The 19,398-nt window shown below is 37.6% G+C and overlaps 1 protein-coding gene across 7 annotated transcripts in view; it reads left to right on the forward strand.

The window, feature by feature from the left end:
* The window catches only part of ADK (adenosine kinase), a 304,786-nt gene that overhangs the window by 22,606 nt on the left and 262,782 nt on the right, over positions 1-19,398 (forward strand). For 5 of the 7 annotated variants that reach the window (XM_057416414.1, XM_057416407.1, XM_057416411.1 and 2 more), the window contains exon 3: positions 14,740-14,793. The exons of the other annotated variants lie outside the window; for them this stretch is intronic. In XM_057416414.1, the coding sequence (XP_057272397.1) occupies positions 14,740-14,793 (54 nt within the window). The remainder of the gene's footprint in view (positions 1-14,739; positions 14,794-19,398) is intronic. 7 annotated transcript variants of the gene reach the window in all.

A 19,398-nucleotide genomic window follows, 5' to 3' on the forward strand; every position in this document is an offset into this window, starting at 1 on the left:
ACATTGAAACAGTTTGATCACTTGTGAATTGAAGAATAGAAACGTCCAGTAAAAAATTAACGATTATTTATCAGATTCTCAGGGTTTTTTTTCTGTAAATGAAATTGATTTGTCATTTCTTAAGGGAAGATGGCTTTTCAATGAGAGTGTTTTTGAAGTGGTTGGAATACATTCAGCTTTTGAAAAACTAAAGTTTTAAAAAAATTAGATATTTAAGTAAATTATAGTTCTCATTACTAGATTTATTTCGCTTCATTTGAGCGTGCCAATTTTGCAATATAAATAGCTTTTCTTTCCAAGTTACATGTATCAAGATGAGAGGGATTCTGTCCTTTTGAAGTTCAATTCTAATTTTTAACATTTCTTTTTAGTAACTTGCTATTCCTGAACATTGTGTGAATACCATGTCAGTGTTGCTGTTAACTGTAGCCAGAATTATGAGATGCTTATGCTGTTGTTGATCCCTGATACTGTGCTTGTGCTCTGCATCACATAACCATGTCCAGGCCTGCTCTGTGCTCTGCCTCTTCTTGTCCTGAGTATTGGACCTGTGGTTTCTGTTGTAGCCACAGGGAGAGGGTGGAGGCAGCCTGTCTTTCTCTTAATTACTGGTGTTCTTGTTTTTGCCTTAGTCAAGGACTGCAGAAGGGTAAACCAGCTGTTTAAGTGCTATTTTACTTTATTTTTGTCTGGGCAGAACCATCAACACTCCCAAGTTACTGGAGACCAAGTCCCTGTTGTAGAGTTCAGGGTGTCATGAAGCATGCAGTTCCCTAATAGGCTCAGATTAAATGAAGAGCTGGGTACAAAGATCTTTCATTTCACAAACCCTTGATTCTTTAATGGGGTAATAGACTATTTCAGTCAAAGTGTTGCGTGTTCTTTTTGTAATTATTTGCATGAGACTCAGTTGTGAGTTCATTAGTCACTGGTGTAGATGTTTGTGCTGTGTGTCCTGCTGTGCCATTAGATTCTTATTTTGAACCTGTGCCAAATCCTGTAAAACAATGGTATATCTTTTAGGACAACTCAAAAATAGCGCTCAGAAAAGTTCTGTGGTTTTGCAAGCTGAATGAATTATTTTTAACCTACAAATTATTTTTATATTTTAGTTCTAATTTAAACTGGTGGCTCTCTGTTTGTCTTATCACATGAAGACCAGGGAGCTTTCAATTTCTAATATTTATATTTCTCAGGCCTTCCAGTAGAAGACTCAAAGTGTTCCAGAATATCATGCATCTCTTAGAAACTTTTTTTGTAGAGTTGCTGTGTGGAAAAGAGGTCAAAGACCTTCCCCCAGATCTGACTGCTGTAACTTCATTTTTGCACAAGTGTGTTCCAGGGTATTTCACTGAAGCTGCTTTGGTTTTGGACTGTGCTTGTGTTGTTACATACAGCAGTACTAAACAAGTGAACAGAACACATATGTTAGTTAGTCTACATTAGTTAAAGTGTTTGGATGTGTATTTTGATTAGGTATGGTTTCAGTTTCAATGTCTGTAGTATTTGTAATCTAGATTTCAATTCCACAAGTTCGGAGTTGTTGGAAATCACCTTTCAGAGGACTGTGGGCTGGGAATTAGCTATGCCCTTTATGTAAGGGAAAAAACAGTTCATCTTGCCACCTTTGCAAAAGTTAGCATGTATGAGCTAAGACAAACTGTAGAGTTTTATCAGCAGATTCTGCCATTCATATACTAAATGAAGATGAGCAAGTTGCTTTAGTAATTGCTAGCTTTTTGTTTTGAAAGCACCAAATACAAATGTCTGATTTAACCAAGAACATCTGAGGTGTAGCTGACATGTTTTCAAAAGTAGGACATTTCAAGTTTTATATGTAAGTTGGGGTTAAAGGTTAATAAAAGAAGCCTGACAACTTTACCCAATAGGAGGATACTGAATTTAAACTTTATGCTGACTCACAAAATTAGAACTGCTTGAAACACCTTTTTTTACAACCAGCCCTGCGACAAAACTTGCTGAGCCAAAGCAGGCAGCTCTTCTGGGCTTCCCAGTAAATGTTGCGAACTGTCCAAATACCTCGGTCCCTTTTTCCTCTGCCAGATCCTTGGGTGTCTGGGCTTGGTGTTGCAGCTGCCACTGTGATGAAGGGTTAAGATGCAGAACAGTGGCTATGGCTAGAGGCAAAAGGGAGAAACAGTTCATCCCAGAATCTGTAATTGCATTTTTGTTATGTCTGATCCTCTAGTGGTAGCAAAGCAACGAGTTTATCTCTCGGAGCTCTTCCCTAAATCTCCATCTTGGTATTACACCTTCATTTGTTAGCATGAAGTTAAAATTTTCAGTGCAGTAAATAAACCTGCTCTGCCGTTTTCTTGATGCTACTTTTTTTCCAATAAAGGTAATGCTTTTAGTGGCTTGGAGAAGTTCTTTCAGCATGGCTGCAATTTCACAGTAGCTTCAGTGCTTGTCTTTAGCTTGCTATTTCCTCTAGTTGGTATTAAAAATAATTTTAGGGAAGGCAAATTAAGGCACACGTATTTCCTGACAATTCTCATTTTAAGCTTCTGTAAACTGAGCTGTCCTGTAACAAGTACTTAGGTGCAGAGACATGATGGAAGACATCTAACTTTTAGGCAGCAGGAAGACTCATTTAGGTTGTAGTGATAGTATGGAATTTATACTTTTGCCTAGCCTGTCACAAACAGGTTGACATCCATAGAGTTGTACAGAAAAATTACATACATCTTACGCTATATTTAAAAAAATAAATAAAACATTTAGCTGGTATGCAAGACTTGGTGTTGGTTTCCTTATGATATCTAAATGCAATGCATTTGGCATTAAATATGACACAGCAATGCATTTTGCATTAAATATGATACAGCAGTCTTATTCTCTGTGTCCCTATGATTGATGAAAAGGGCAATTCTTAGCGTTTTTAAGCCAAAGTATTTAGCATCCATAAAGGTTCAATACATCCTTAGCACTTACAGTATACTCATTTTGGAGAATTTATTGCTTGAAAGTGATATTGTGGTCTGATTTTGTGGTTTATGAGTTCTTCACTGGAGAATAATTGTCTTTTGCTGTGTCTTAATTGATTTTTATTGATGTGGCATTTCTGTCTTTGTGCCAGAGACATTAAAATAATTGTATTTTAGAAATTCAATTTTCATTTTTTGTTTAGAGACAGAACTAATATGGGGAAAAAGTTGTAATTCATTTATGAAACATATTGTGTGTTGATGGAGCCTAACACTGTTGTTTTATGTTTGCAACAGTGTAATATTACTGCCTTTGTTAGTTTCTCCAAAGTCTTCATGTGTATTTTATTGTAGAAGTAGAGTCTATTGAACTTCATCATAGAATCATAGAATGGGTTGGATTGGAAAGGACCTTAAGATCATCAAGTTCCAGTCCCCTTGCCATGGGCAAGGACATCTCGTGCTAAAAACGATGTCACCCAGGAGTCCATCCAGCCTGGCCTTGAACACTGACAGGGATGGAGCATTCACAACTTCTTTGGGCAACCAATTCCAGTGCCACGCCACCCTCACAGTAAAGAACTTACTCCTTATATTTAACCTAAACTTCCCCTGTTTTAAGTTTTAACCCGTTACCCTTGTCCTATTGCTACAGTGCCTAATGAAGAGTCCCTCCCCAGCATCCCTATAGGCCCCCTTCAGATACTGGAAGGCTGCTATGAGGTCTCCACGCAGCCTTCTCTTCTCCAGCCTGAACAGCCCCAACTTTCTCAGCCTGCCTTCATACAGGAGGTGCTCCAGTCCCCTGATCATCCTCGTGGCCCTCCTCTGGACTTGTTCCAACAGTTCCATGTCCTTTTTATATTGAGGACACCAGAACTGCACACAGTACTCCAAGTGAGGTCTCAACGAGAGCAGGGAAGACGGGCAGGATCTGCTCCTTCAACCTGCTGGTGATGCTCCTCTTGACGCAGCCCAGGATACGGTTGGCTTTCTGGGCTGTGAGCGCACACTGAAGCCGGCTCATGTTCATTTTCTCATTGACCAGCACCCCCAAGTCCTTCTCTGCAGGGCTGCTCCGAATCAGGTCCCTTAGGACCTGTGGATGAGTTTTATCAGGTCTCATCTTGATACCTAAAGCACATTGCCTCCTCTTTAGAAGAGGAGATGAAGGGTTTGTTTTCAAGCATACAGGAGCTCAACTGAGCTGGCAGTAATGTTTACCTATGAAATACAGAGAGTATTTGTTCAGAAAAAATTAATAAAACCCCCTGTAGGTATAGGCAGGAGAATCTCAGGGTTGTGTCCACAGCTACACTACTCTGCCTTTGTCGAATGATTCTTTGTTACAATTTCCTTCTCAAAGCAGAGCTCCTTATCCACCAGCAAGGTATTTGGGGATTTTCAGTACCAGTGCTGATAGGATCCTTTGCAGAACAATAAATTTTAAAGTGATAATAGCAAGTAAGCATGGGTGAGTAGGAAGAGAACAGGAACCCTTTGGTTTATTACTGTTCAGATTATGTACCTTTTCTTTTTTTAACCTTTTATTTAAATGAAACTTTAAGGGAAGATTGTTAAAGCTGGCTTGTGTTTATAATCAAAATGAATCCAGCTACAAACCAATGTTTATTCTTGGTTAAAGAAAATCGGTATGTAAAGGTTAGGTTATGACTTCAGAGCGGAAACAATGCAAAATGACTGGTATGACTAAAGAAATTGTTCAAATATTGAAGGCTCAAAAGAATAATATGAAAAGAATAGATTAAAGAGCTCAGTCTATAAGCAGGACTGCCCAGAGTTCTGCACAAATTGAATTAATGTTTTATTCCATGATGGAGTTGCTAAAGGTCAGTTAAGTCCATTTCTACCAGTGTAATGAGTATAAATTCAGAGAACTTTTTTTTTTTCCAATAAAAGTACAGTGTATGGACAGCTTTTTAAAAGGTGTTTGCAGTCACATACTTGAAACATTATTACTGAATAACCCCAGCATTTCAGCTGTATACTGCAGGTGTTTACATGTCTTAATTTTTTAGTTCACTAGTTTATAGCTAAGAAAACTGTTTTGACAGGACCACTACTATATGCTTAAGTCTAGAGTAATAGGGCTGACCCTGTTAAATGATCATAGTTTTCTGCAGTCTGGTGATTAATAGGCTTTGAACTTTCCTGGCTTCCTTAATCCCTTTTAATCATTTAAACCTATTATTGTTTTGACTCCAATTTCAAAAGCCCTTTAAATCTGCCTTACAATATTAATAGCTGATTAAAGTCCTGATTTCCAACCATATTATCAGTGTGGAGTCTATCTTATTACACTGAATAATTTAGAAGCAACTATTTAGGAAAATGCTGATCAAGGGGAAATGAACAAAAGCCCCAACCCCAAAAAACCAAACAGCAACCCATGGGGTAACAATGCCAGAAAAACTATACTCTAGGAACGTTTGTACACGAATTAGTGACCATCCATGTAAGAAATTGAGGAAACAAAATGCTTCTAATTATGCAATCAATAACTTTCTTTTTTCTCTTAGGTGTTAGGGGTGTACTTTAAGTTAATTTTGTGTTGAAATTTAAATCCATCTTCCATAATAGGTATTGTATATAAAAAAAAATCAAACAAAACACACCGACCCCCCCAACTTTCTGCTAATATTTTTGAGATCCTTTTCACCCAGAAATTAAATATTTTTTAAACTTTATTTTTTTTATACATAAAGAGGTTTGTACATGCTGTGATGCAGCCAGATAAGACTCCAGTCATAGTAGTACACAGGAACTGGGTACTAATAACTGGGTAAAAACAAAACCACAAGAAATTCCTCAATAGTTTCTTCAAGATGGTTCTTCATTCTCTTAGCCCTGATATTTCTGTTCCAGTAGCAGTGTTTAAAGTTCATTTTTTTTTTAATAAATGAAATGACCAAGACCGGTGGTTGGAGTTGCACCTTAACCAGATACTTTTGTTTCCTTAGGCAGTATAATTCTCTGCCAAGACTATACTACATGCTCTTTCCCTAACCATACCTGATTCTTTGTCATTGATAACTGTGAAGTGATTTATTTTCAACAGTCTTCAGATAAAAATATCGTAACCTTCTATTGCTATTTTTCATGCCGCTTTCCCTTTACCACTAATGTGTGCTTTACTCCTACCTGCCTTTCTTCTTCCCAAAGTAAACGTTTTGGCTGCATGTTTTTCTGTTTAAAAATGGAAGGGGACAAAATAATTAGCAGGTCTGACAGCTCACTTTGTTGGTGGTTTTTTTTTGTTTGTCTGTTTTTTATTTTGCTTATTTTTGTTTGGTTTGTCTGCTCTTGCCTGTTTCTGTATTAAAATAGTTCATTGGTGTCTTCAGTGTTTGACACAAATCAAAAGCTAAGGTTGAGTTAGTTACAGATTATGACACCTGGTTTCCCTCCTCTCCAAGTTACTGCTCTGTGGGATGCCTTTACTCCTGCACATGTTTTTATTCTTTTATTTAGCTCTGCATCTGTCTGTATTTTGAAGTTACTGCGTTTGAATGCGTTTGTTTTATTGTTTACTAGAATGCTTTGTTTCACATACCCTTTCCAGTCTGCTGTCACCTATGTATTTCATTAGTAGCTACTGTACTTAACTCTAAGTCACTCATAAACATGTGGCATAGATAGTATTTGGTCTAGTGCTGATCCATGTTGAGGTTTATCAGAGATGTGCATTCTCTCACAGCTCTTATAGTTTCCTAAAGGGATGTCTGAAAAGTCTTTTAGGCAGTTTTCTCTTTTGTTGGTATAAGCGGGCTATTGTAAAACACAGTTTTTTGGGGTTTTTTTTTGAATCAGGCTTTTTTTGTAACTGTATTGCCATCATACAGTCCCTCTTTAATCTTTCTGTTTTTCAAGGAAGAGATTCTGGACTCCCATCTGGTATTTTGTAACAAAGCAGTATCTATTCAGTAAAACTAATTCATACAAGGTGACCCTAGAGTAACAATAAAGGATAATCAGCTGTCATTAGAAATAGAAATGAATGTAAAAGGGCTCCCTGTGTTGCTGTCAATTCGAGACCAAGAAAGAATGTGAAAAGGTAGGGAGGAACCAGCTAGCCTGTTATGGAATAGGAGAGAAGCTAAAAGGGAGAGAAACTTTGAAGGAATGGGAGCGTAGTGCTTTTCAGATGGTGAAACTGGGAGACTATAGCAGAGCAACAGAGGAATTTATGGAAAAAATGAAAAAGTAGACGTATTAAGCTGGTGGAATAAAACTAGTGCAAATCAGGCAGGAGACTGAGACTTTCAGGATATGAATCAAAGCCCTTGACTGTTTTTGTGGTTTGTTGCTTTTGTTTGGGTTTTGCTGTTTTTTAAACGGGGAAAGGAAATGTATTAAAACAAATATTTGCACTAGGGGTATGTGTATGTGCCAGTTACACAAAACTTTAATTTTGGTTTAGCTGGTCACATCTGGTCTGATGAATTTGGCTGCTGAATTCATACATAAGGTATGATCTGGGTTAAGTTTTTTATTTGCAACTTGATTTAGAAAATGCACAGCTCCTACAATCAGGCTTAGCAGGCTTAAAGTAATGATCCAAATAAATACAAGTTGCGGTACTTACACTCTGTATTTGTATACATGGAAAAGATTGCTAGGCTAATCAGAAGAGTAAGGCTACATGAGACTTAACTAAAATTTCTGAGCAACTGTAGCCTTGCCAAAACTGCAGAAATACTGCCTTGTGTTAGGTAGTATTTTACTATTGTAGGAAAAGCAGTTCACTTACACCTTTTTGGTTGCTGTAAGGATCAAGCCATAAGAAATGGAGTTGGCAGTTATGGCAGCATTACTCATTGTGGCTGATAAATTGCAGATGGAAGCTGAGAAACAGACTGACCTTCTATACCCATCCCCCATAAATCTGATGTGTTATAAATATTTTGGAAGCTTCTGTTGGACCTGCTGTGTGCACTGGTCTGTAAATGCTCCTGAGGATGCACTGTTGTAGCAGGCTCACACATGGCTGTGTTTCTGACCTGAAAGATCTTGTGGGATGTGTGAACTGCATTTGGTAAAAAGCAGTCAATACAGCCTGAAAGAGGACTTGTGAGTACCAGTGTCCCCACAGGCTGGTTGTCCTAGTTTTTACAAGATAAATAATTAAGAAACAAACAACAGAAAAAGGACTGCATTTCTTTTTTTAGAACAGTGAAAGTAGCCTTAACATCACTTTAAAATGACATTACTGCTGAATCATCCTTACAGAAATTTCTTTAGATTAATCTGAAATACAAGATTGTACTGAAGTCCTTAAGGTGTCTTAATGGCTTTCTTGAAAATTTATCAAAAAGTGCTTATGCAGAACTCTGTCTGAAAAGGTCTTTTCTTTTATTGATGAAGCATAGCGTAGTATAGCATAAATTCTCCTTGTTTTGTCCAGTCAATACAACCAACATGCTTTAGGTCTCTGACAGAGAAATCACACTCTGTTCCTTTCTTTTTTTTTTTGATGACTTTTCTGCAAAGTTCAAAGAACATGTTGGAAATTTACCCTTTCGTACATTCCATTTTTAATCAATCTGGGAAATACTTTAAGCAGTAACTGCAGCAAAGCATGTGAAGTACAATAAACTTGTGGAATAGTGGGGCTCAAGTGCATTTAAAGGGGGGAAAGGTTAGTCAGAGCCATGTACTGTGACAAAAAGTTTATTTTTATTTGTACATCAAACAAGGCGGAGGAATGTCTGCACAAATACATGTTTAGAGTTTCCTAGGGTGCTTTGCTGTCCCAACTTTGTATTACTGAAATAGTTTGTCTTCTTTCTTATGCTGACTACTAATGTTGAAGGTTAATGCAAAAAAAAAAAAAGGAAAATCCTTTATCTCTTGCATCTTGTTCCTTTAGAAGTGTTCTTGAAAATTTTAATGAAAATATTGCTCTGATACATGTATGGTATTTTGTACTGCTTTGTTTCTGGGTAGCCTGCATGAGGGAGATTTTTATCTTAGCTCTTCTGTCCCAAGCAGCACCATATATGTCTGTGCTGATTTCTAATTTGATATCTGTGCAATTTTAAGCTATTGTTTCTGTATAGGTTTTTGCTTAGGTTGGTGGATTCAAGTCAGAAATTTTGAAAGGTGAATTAATTTTGCAGCTTTGAAGGTCTGTTGCCATTTTTAAAACCTCTTTGCTCATCACCAGTTCTTATTCTGGGCCTTAGGACAGGTGAGTTTTACCAGCTTTTCAGGAAGCTCGTGCTCGTAGAGCAGATTTGAATTTGATAGTCATTTGGAGTTTTCCACCAGTACATATTTAGTGTAGGCTGTGTTTTCTTTTTAATTTGGTTAAGGCTTTGTAAAATTAGACGGTGCCTGAAGGGAGCCATGCCTTACAGCTGTTTGTTACATTAAAAACATTATTGTAAAAAGGCTGCCTAGAGTCCAACCACATTAATTTCTGTACTATCTCATATTAACAGCTGTGAAATAGAGAAAACTTTGAGTTGTAGGATTACCTTTTCAGAAGGATTGTGAAAATGCATTGTGCAAGTTAAAGCTGACCTTACATGCTCTACTGTGCCTAAAAAAATTAAGCTTAATAAAAATGTTACAAATCTGCAAAGCCAGAAATGGAGATGATAAACTTGTACATGAATGCTAGGGAAGTCATAGAATCATAGAGTGGTTTGTGTTGGAAGGGACCTTATGTATCATCTAGTTCCAAACCCCTTGCCATGCGCAGGGACACCTTCCACTAGACCAGATTGCTCAAAGCCCCATCCAACCTGGCCTTGAACACTGCCAGGGGTGCGGCAGCCACAGTTTCTGTGGGCAGCCTGTGCCAGTGCCTCACCATCCTTGTAATGAAGATTTTTCTCCTAATCTAAATCTCTCTTCTGACAGCTTAAAGCCATTCCCCGTTGTCCTGTATCTTGAGTGTGACATAGCAGCCTCAGCCTCACTAGTCACGTAACTGTAGAGGAGAAGATTATGCTGTCTTCCTTGAGGTTTTTGCAGCACTAAAACCAAATAGAATGTGTTGGTCAGAGTTGTACCTCAAGCTGTTATGCACAATAAAACTCTTCCAAGTGGCCTTGGCATTTTTATGTTGGTTTTTTTTTTAAATGGAGTATATTTAGCTGTATGCACAGCCAAATTTCCTTAACAGCATTCTGGTTCTGCATAATATGTGTCCTCAGAATGCCTGCAGTCATTTTAGTCTGGGTCCGTGCTACTTTATTTTCAGGCTTGTGGAAAGGGAAAAGATTTAAGATTCATGTAGTTGTGAATTTATAATTAATGCTTTAGGGGGGCTAAGCTTGATATTATGTGCATATCTGCATGTACATAAAATTTGGTTCTGGAAATGTAATTAAGAAGGAAGAAAATGACATTATGTTCAGATCTGAGTTCTGGTAGAGTTATCAGTTACAGTCATCAAATGAGTTAAAAGCATTGAGAGGTTCAGGATAGCTTTGTCTTGGGAAGTTGAAAACCTCCCTGAAAATTCAAATTCATGTAAAAGATTTTTCTTAGTGAAGTGTATCCCCAGTTTGTTATTGTTCTGAAATTATGGAGTTAGGTACTAATAGAGGCATTCAAATCACCTTGCTCAGCAGGCAAATTTAGACATCCTGTATCAGCCCTATTGTAGTCAAAGAACAGAGAGATGCTTTTTCCAGTGTGTGAATGGGAGTTGGGTCTTTGTTTCCTGATGAAACATAGGGGGATTAGTTTGCTTATTTGTCTGTCCTGTTAAGTTAAATGTCTAAACATGCCTTTTTGTAACGAGGTTGGAAAGAATACTGTTTTAAAAAAAAAACACCTATTTTGACACTGAAAAGGGTAATGTAACGCAGTGTAAAGCTTCTCATTGAAACTGTGTTTAGGGGATGGATGATAGAATAATGGTATCTGTTAGCTCCTATCTGCAGTTAGGTCACTTGAGCTTTGTTCAGAGAACAGTATGTTGGAGCAACTATGGTACAATGACATCTAGAGGCTAGACTGCAAGATGTCAAGGAAATGCCTTGAGGAACTGAGTTTGAAGAGAAAGCTGCTGTCTTCCCAAAGTGGAAGTTTCACCTAAGGTACAATCAGCTTATTGGGCTGTCAGAAGCCATGGGTTGTGATGCTCAGAGGCTGGGGTGTGCGTATCTGGGCAGGCAGCTGCACCAGTTTGGTGGCAATATGCAGCTGTGCAGTGTGATAATTGCTGCAGTTGAGGCACTTTTTCTGTCCATCTTCATGATTGTGTGCAGCCGCCATTTTGGAGGGGGTGGCTGGAACACTGGCTACTCTTCCAGTAGATCAATGTCTGTGAATGACGAAGTGTTCAAATATATCATTTTTGAAATTTACTATAGTTTGTTTTGACACTTAGCTACAGTCTTGGTGCAGTCCCTTGCATGTCACTTTTGAAGCAGGATCTTAGAATCATAGAATGGTTTGGGTTGGAAAGGATCTTAAGATCATGTAGTTCCAACCCCCTGCCATAGGCAGGGACACGTTCCACTAGACCATGTCACCCAAGCATTCCACTCCCAAAACGTGTGCCCCAGCTTCCAAGCTAGCATTTCATGCGTCCAAGCCAACGTATTAACAAGGCCAAAGATCTTTGCTTTTGATCTTATCAAAACAGAGGCTAGGCTGGTGCCAGACTGTCCACACATCCCCACCAGCAGAACAACATCCACTGTGGTTTCTCTTCTCAGCAGATGCTGGGTGGGAGGACTTCAGCTAAGTGCAGAGCTCAGTGTGTGCTTCCAGGTTAGCCTCATCTTGAGCAGTGATGAAAAGACTATTAACATTTGGAAACTGTATCACAGTTTGGTACTGGATAGTTGAAAAGAGTAAACACTTTAACATTCTAGGGTGTGTAGAGCTTTGAATTTCACGGGGCAGAAAATAGGAAAAAAAAGTGAAGCTGTGGTCCCTTTAGTTCGTTTACACATTTCCATGATATATTTGCTGTCTCTTACTAGTTCAATACCAGGCGTGTAAATGTATACGTGTACAGTATGTTGTTCTGGTTGCTCAGATAGTTTTACATGTCCTTATGTTAAATTTTTCAACTCTGTAACTTTTGATTTTGCACTTAGTATCCTTGGCTCCTAAGTTTTTGAGAGAGATTCTCCCAAATCTAACCATCAGTTGGGAAGAGCCAACTGGTGCTTATCAGTCTTGCCTACGAAACATATGTTGGTAAGTATTATGTAAGCTGTACACTGTGCTGGTTGCATATTTAAATTTATTAAATACTTCAGCAGCTGTGTATGAAATATAATATGAATCCTGTTTTAATGCATGGAGTACTAATAAAAGTTTGAACTCTACAAGCATGTTCCTTTGTGGGAAATATTCTTTGGCAAGTTGCTCTCAAAGCAGTATCCTCAGGGGTCAAGGAAGAGTAATTTTAAAACGCCATGTTCATGGTGAAGGAAGGGGGCGGTGGTGAAAAAGATTAGGTAAGCTAAGGTTCACCAAAGGAACCAGGCTGCAAACCTCAGGGGTAGCAACTGTGTCCCTTCCGCACCCCTCTGTGGTATGTCTGTAATGTACCCAAGGCAAAAATCGCACATTTGTTAAACAGCGTTAACATTATGTTATGTAGTTTCTGCTGTAGCTTACTAGTATAAGTAGTGAAGGGTTTTATTTTTTGTTTGTTTGTTTTTTATTTTTTTTTTTTTTAACTTCTAGAAAACTTTGGGGGTTAAATTGTGGCTTTGGTTTTGCGGTTGTTTTTTTTTTGGTGTTGTTGTTGTTGTGTTTTTTTAAGTGAAGAAATGAGGAATCTGGGAGCTTTAAAAACTCAAATATAGATACTGTATCTGTAGCCCCAGCAGATAAAATTGTATTAAATCCTTGCTGAAGTAGTTTGGATTTCTGGTCAGAGGAAAAGCATGCTGTGTAACATGAGTGAAGAATGGTTGTGACTTTGTGTGAGTTGTGACATTAATGGGCAAAATGATCTCCATTTACAAAATGGATTGCATATTAGCCAGCGTTTATCTGTCTTATGACAGGCAAATACTTTTGACAACCAACCTGATTTCATTTTGAGCGAGACCGCAAGTTGCATAAAAAGAGTTAATGTGCTTTAACTTCTGAAAGATGTCCCTTTCAGAATTTCCTGGTAGCTATTTGATTTTTCTCCTATATGTAACTATTTTCTATCAACAACATGCTTATTGAGACATGACAAATGGAGATATCAGGGAGGTGTAGCAGCATTATGAAAAGACTGGTATTGGGCTGAACCCTTTTTATTAAAGAAAAATAGCCTGATACTGTTCACTACAGAAAACATCAATTTGGAATAAATGGAAGTTAAAACTTGTGACTTAAAGACTGGTAGGATGGTGAACTATAAAAAAGACTGCAGTTAAGCCAAGCGATCTGAATCTGTTCTTGAACAGTGTGTTACAGTGTAGTCTGCTTCCTGTAAGAGCCAAATGTGAACCCTGCATTTAGAAAGAGAATATGGATGGACCCCACTGTATCTTGATTAGGAGTGACTACAAGAAGGATTTAGCAGCAAAGTGAATAAATGGATGCAAGTCAGGATGATACTGTGGCAAATAACTTAAGGCAGTCCCTGCAAAGTAAACGAGAAAAATTAGTGTTTTATGTATGAGTGCTGCGCTAGTGAGCTTGAGAATGTGTATGGGTTGATGCTTGTATTTTAAATGGATGCTGAAAAAAACAAGTTTCAGAGAGTTTCATCAGAAAATGTTGTTAGGGATAACAAACATACATTTTTTTTCTGTTTATTTGAAACAAAAAATCAGTTTGCAGGATAGCTTGATTGTCATTGTCTGGTGACCAGAATTTTTCCTCAGGAGGAGTAATTTATAGTTCTGCAGTTGACTGGAGCAAGGAACAAAAACAGGGCAAAGGGACAGTGGAAACGTGCAGTGTAAGCAGTTAGCTGTTTGCAGAATTAGCAAATGGACACCTGACTTTTAGTTGCTTATGTTATGTATGACTCTCTTAAAAATCAGTCAGTCTAAAAACCTCCAAACCCCCAAATCCAAACCCTACAGAAAACCATAGCAGTTAGATTTGTGGAATATTCTGAGATGACAAAAGATTTTGCTCTGAGGCAGAGTGAAAGTGAGGTCACTTCTTAAAGGTTTTCCGAAGTGAGTGACAGTGCAGTCTGCAGCGCATCTAGGAGTAGCCTGTGCTGGGGCAGATGGGGCTTCTTTTTCCCTCTGATTCAGGGAGTGTAGGCAACCTATTCTGTGAAATTGCCTATTAGGTTAAGCTAGCCAAGAAAAGGTTTTTTTTATTCTCTCAAGCTCTCGCTTTCATCAGAGTTTGCCTGTATGGACTGCAGAAATTTGCTGAAACAGCCTGTTCTGAAAGTGTGTTTTTTCTATAGAATGTTTTTAGTATTGATTGTAATAGTTTTATTTGGTACAGGTGGAAACACTATAGGCAGTTTTAATGTTCGTATTGTCTGTATTTTTCACTGTCATATTTTGTCAGATCCAAATGATAAGATCTATATACAGTTTGTGGTATGAAGTGCAGTGATTTTGAGTGTATAGCAAGCCAAAGTGCTTGATATAATTTGAAGCTGTGATATAAAGCAGATGCTTTATGTGACGTTAAATTTACTCTTACAAACGTAACCTGAAATTTTTAGGAAACTTTGCTGCTATCTTTGCAATAACTTGAGGTACCCAAATCAACAAATATTATGTAGTTTAATAATTTGCCAGTTTGAAGCCATAAAAGTACATTTTATAGCTTTGTTCTCAAAGGAGTAACTGCTTTGTATTTTGTCTTGTTTTTCAAGGTATGGGCTGAAGCCAAACGACCAAATTTTGGCAGAGGAGAAGCACAAAGAACTGTAAGCTCTTTCATGGTGATGCACATGCATGTTATATGTATTTACTTTTTAATGTACATACACATCTTATTATTCAAGACTTGAAGCAAAAATTTTGTTTTCATAAATAACTTCTGCTTTTCATTATTGTCTGCTGTAAATGACACTTGGCTGTAAACTAATTGTTTCAAAAAAAAAATCAAGATTTTTTTCATTAATTTGTTTTAAAAAAATTCTTAACTGTTGGTGTATTTCCAATTTGAATGTCTGAGTGTTCATTCTAGTTGATGTGTTATGTATGACAGTGGTTACACTAGCAGCTGCTGCCTGCCTGCAGTATGTCTGTATGTAAGTGAAATGTTTGTTTATATATGGCAGAAATGAAAAGGAAGATTTGTTCCCTCTCTTTCCCCACTTCCCCCAATTCAGTGCTCTCTCATTATTTTAATTTGCCTGTTTGTGTGATGATATGGCCATTCCCACCTTAGCAAGTTAACATCAACACAGTTGGGCTGAGGTGTGGAATGTTGGTAAGAGTCACCAGTGCCCTGCTGGTTACATTAAAATTTGGCTTGTTTTGGCTAGTTTGATTTTGTAGCCTAAAAACTCTTGTTCCTGGGGAAAAATTATGATCCAGTGTTGAATGGATCAGTCTTTTGTCTTGCCTGAGAAGTAGCCATAAAATGCTTTATCAAACAGTGCAATAATAGCATACTCAATTATTTTGTTCCTTCATTAAAGGTGTGCCCAAACTAAAGAAGCTGAAGTTCAAATTAATTCTGATCTTCAGGCAGTCTTCCATATTCAGGCAAAAGAACCTGTGATTATATTTTGCATACTATATAGTAAAATGCAAAAGCTCTACAACTGAGTTGAAAGCAAATACCGGGTACCGTGCATAAGCATGTGTATGTGTATTTGGAAAATGCAAAGTAAAAAGACTGGTGAGTATTGTCTGCATATTATCTAGGTATAGGGGAAGGGGCTCTGAGTTTATATGCCTGGTTTTGAAACCTTTGGTGTTGGGTGGTTTGGGGTTTTTTGCCTTTTTGTTGTCCCAGTCCCCCTCCTCTCCCCACTTCCTCCTACCTACTTCCCCTCTGTCCCCTTCCCCACCACCCCATTACAGTAGCTTTTAAGACACATATTAAAGTACTCAATGGTACTTACTTTTGAACTGTATACATGGTTTGAAAGGGGAGGAGACTTATCAGAACTGGGTGTGTGGTCTGTGATGACTGACGAATTCAGTCAGGAGTTACTGTATTCATTAAGTAAAAGATGGCACAATTGGAACGTTCCTGCTCACTTATATGTGTAGGTCGTATATAGGCATATTATAATGCTTTTTTTTTCCAGAATTTAGTTTCAGAATTCTCTTGTTCCTAAACTCTTCCATATGGGAAGTAATTGGTGCTCTTATTAGTGCTAGTTTTGGTTCCTGCACATTAATACCACTGGCAAAAGAGCTATATTCGGTGCATGAGCTCCAGTTTTCTTCTTGCCTTATTCACTCACTGTTATCCACGAGCTGCCTGAAAAATGTTCTACGTGAATGTCCACTTTGCCATTTCTCAAATCTGTATTATGTAACTGCTGTTTTGGTTTGATTTTTTTAAGATGGAGAAAGATGTAGAAAGTGCTTCTCTTGTCAGCTCTTAGATAATTTTATTCAGTGTCTTCTCCATGAAGACTAGTGGAATATTTATTTAAAAGTTGTATTTCCAAATAAGATACAGATTTTTTTTTAGGATTCCTTTCACATTTCTTCTTTTCAGGATAGAGAAAATGGGGACTTTGGTCCCTTTTGTGTGCACCTGCATGCTTAGATATAGGAAAACCACCTTTCTTTCTTTCTTTTTGATTTTAAATTTTCACCTCTTGTCTGCTTCCGTTATAACATTAGCATTATTTTGCATTCTTTCATAGTACCTGCAAAAGACATAAGCAATTTATCCAAGTGTAAGATAAGGTAACTTTCAGCTTAATAACTATAGCTGTGAGGTTTCCCGTGTTTAAAGTTTGGATGTATCTCAGCAAGGTCATAGATTTCAAACAGTAAAAATGTATTCTGGTAACAAAGATGTAATTCCTTTGGAAAAACAGTGATTTGCTAAAAGCCTTAGTTGGTTGAATTACTAGCCAAATAGTTTCCACATTCTTTCAGAGGATGGAAAAAACACACTTAACTTGCATTTGTACAGTATGACATTAAAACTGCTTGAGCTCCCAGCAAAGGACAGGTAACAGCAGTTGCCTTTGACCAGTAGATAAGACTGGTTTTATGCAGAGAACTCTAATGATAGAGCGCTTGTGGACAGCATTATTATGATTAACTCACTAAATCATGATTAACCAATTTGAAAAGATGTAAGGAAAAAGTATTAGAAGTACCAGAATGTTCAGGTTAAACACAAATTAAATGACATACAGGTCTGTATTTTGTGCAGTACAGGTTGTACTGTGTACACAAGCTTTATTTGTACAATAGATACTGATTAAACTGAACCTTTCAATGTGAGGTATTTGAAATAGTCAAAACATACTAAAATACAGTTTGAGCTTTTTAAATATGTTGCATATTACTTAATTGTGTATTAATTACTGAGATGTTTACAGCATAGTCACTTCTTAAATGGAGGGTTAAACTCTGAATTAAATAAAAAAGATTCAATAAAACTTAAGTTTTATATGAATCAGCTGCAACAGAAACCTTTCCTTGGTTTTTCATTGTTATTGCTACAGTAGCCTCTGGGAGGATTTATATGCTGTCAGTCATCATGAAAGAGTTTTAACATGCTTTTGCACTGACCTTGGCATCTTGAATGTCGCTGGATACTTGACAGGGGAAAAATGCTCATAGGTCAGTGTCACATTGCTTCAGGAAAGACCTTTGGAACTTCTCTGATATGCTGTGTGCACTACTCTGACCATGTCAACTGTACGACACAGAGCAGATTAAACATTGTTGAACCTCAGAGCACTTCCAGTCCTTCAAGCTAAATTCTCTGTTGAAACTTAAAAGGCGAGTTGTTAGATACTTCTACCCTTTTCTGGTATTTAGATAGGCTTTCATATTTAAAAGAAGTGCCAATTCTAGAGAATGGTCCAAGGCAACTGACCACTAGGGTAACTATTGCTGATTTGGTTATAAACTTTTTCTTAGGTACAGTGTTCTTATAATTCAGGTGTTCTCCTGAACATATCCTAATGTTTTTAAGTCTAACACAAACAAAGTTAGACTTCCTGTATTCCTTTACATAGAGTCTGGCACTGAATTCCTGTTCAGTGCCACAATCCCCCTGCTTAAAATACTTTATATTCCAGTCTTTGAAATGTCAGCAGACTTACTTACCTAGTAAAGAAGAGTTTACTTTATTTTTGTATTCTTCATCTAATAGTATCACAGTGATTTCTCTGGCTGCCAGATGCCCTCCAGTTTCTTAGAGATCACTTCTGTGTAGCTGTTCTTCATAAAAATGTAAATATTGTTCCATAATGAATGCCTTATCTTCAAAGGTAATTGGGACAGCTACACCCTGACTTGGCTTGATCTTTTTGTCCTTGAATCTTAGTTATCTAGAGAGGTAAGTACAGCCACTAAGACAGACTGGAGTTGGTTTACAGGCATGGCATCATACTTAATTTCTATTTTAAGAGCTAAGGTATGAAAGATCACCTTTTTTTTTTTTTTTCCCTTCCTGCTTCCAATTCACTTTGGCTATAGCAGCCTTTTAAATTTGTGTCTTTACATTACTCTGTACTTTTTTTTAATCTTAAAGGATTTTTTTAGCACTAAAGTTGTAAGCTGGTGCATATATACATTCTTGTCAGAATTCAGCTAAAAATATTCAAAACACCCCCTTGCACTCCCCTTAGTGCACACAAGGTGGAGGTTGCTCTCCTGCAGCTCAGCCCGGGAGTAGAATGTGTGGAGGCTCCTTAGCCTGCTTCCATGTTCAGTCAGCATCTTAACTGATGATCAAGCCAAGCATGCCAGTGTTGTAGTGAAGCAGATGAGCAATCATACTTGTTTTCAGGTGGGTTTGTTATTCTGCCTCGAGAATAACAAAGAAGCATGAGCAGTAGTATCTTCAGTTTGCAAGGGTTTTTTTTAAAGGGTAAACGTACATTTGCAGCTGCAGAGATGTCCTGGAGATGTTTCCCACCTCCACTAACCCAACTAATCCCCTGTAACTTTGAAGAGAGCAAATTAGGAATTCTATCTTTCGAGGCTGCTGGGGAAACCAGGACATAATAAGGTTGGTGAGGCCTTGATGTTGCATATGTCTTTCCCCATTTAGTGTTCCCCAGAAAAATAAATAACTCTGAGAAAAATGGAAATATTTCTCCTGACTGTTTATATGCTCCTCTTGCAAGAGTTGCTTCTGTTTTTTTATTCTCAGAATTAGACTGAATAACTTTAACTGAAGGTCATGTATTGGTGTGTGTGCACACACAAACGTGTTGTTGCCTAGGCTGATTTTTTTAATACTGTGGTTACTTGGAGAATAAATTTAAGCTAGCTGCAGCATTCAATGGGATGTGATTTAAATTGTCTCTATATTCAAGTATAAACAGTTTGTTTACCCAGTGCCCAATACAGAGGCCATTTTTAACTGTGTA

The sequence above is a fragment of the Pezoporus wallicus genome, unplaced genomic scaffold (assembly GCF_028554395.1).
Source record: "Pezoporus wallicus isolate ANWC-B61680 ecotype Strahan unplaced genomic scaffold, APGP_CSIRO_Pwel_v1 contig_2012, whole genome shotgun sequence".
In the NCBI taxonomy this organism is placed as follows: domain Eukaryota; kingdom Metazoa; phylum Chordata; class Aves; order Psittaciformes; family Psittacidae; genus Pezoporus; species Pezoporus wallicus.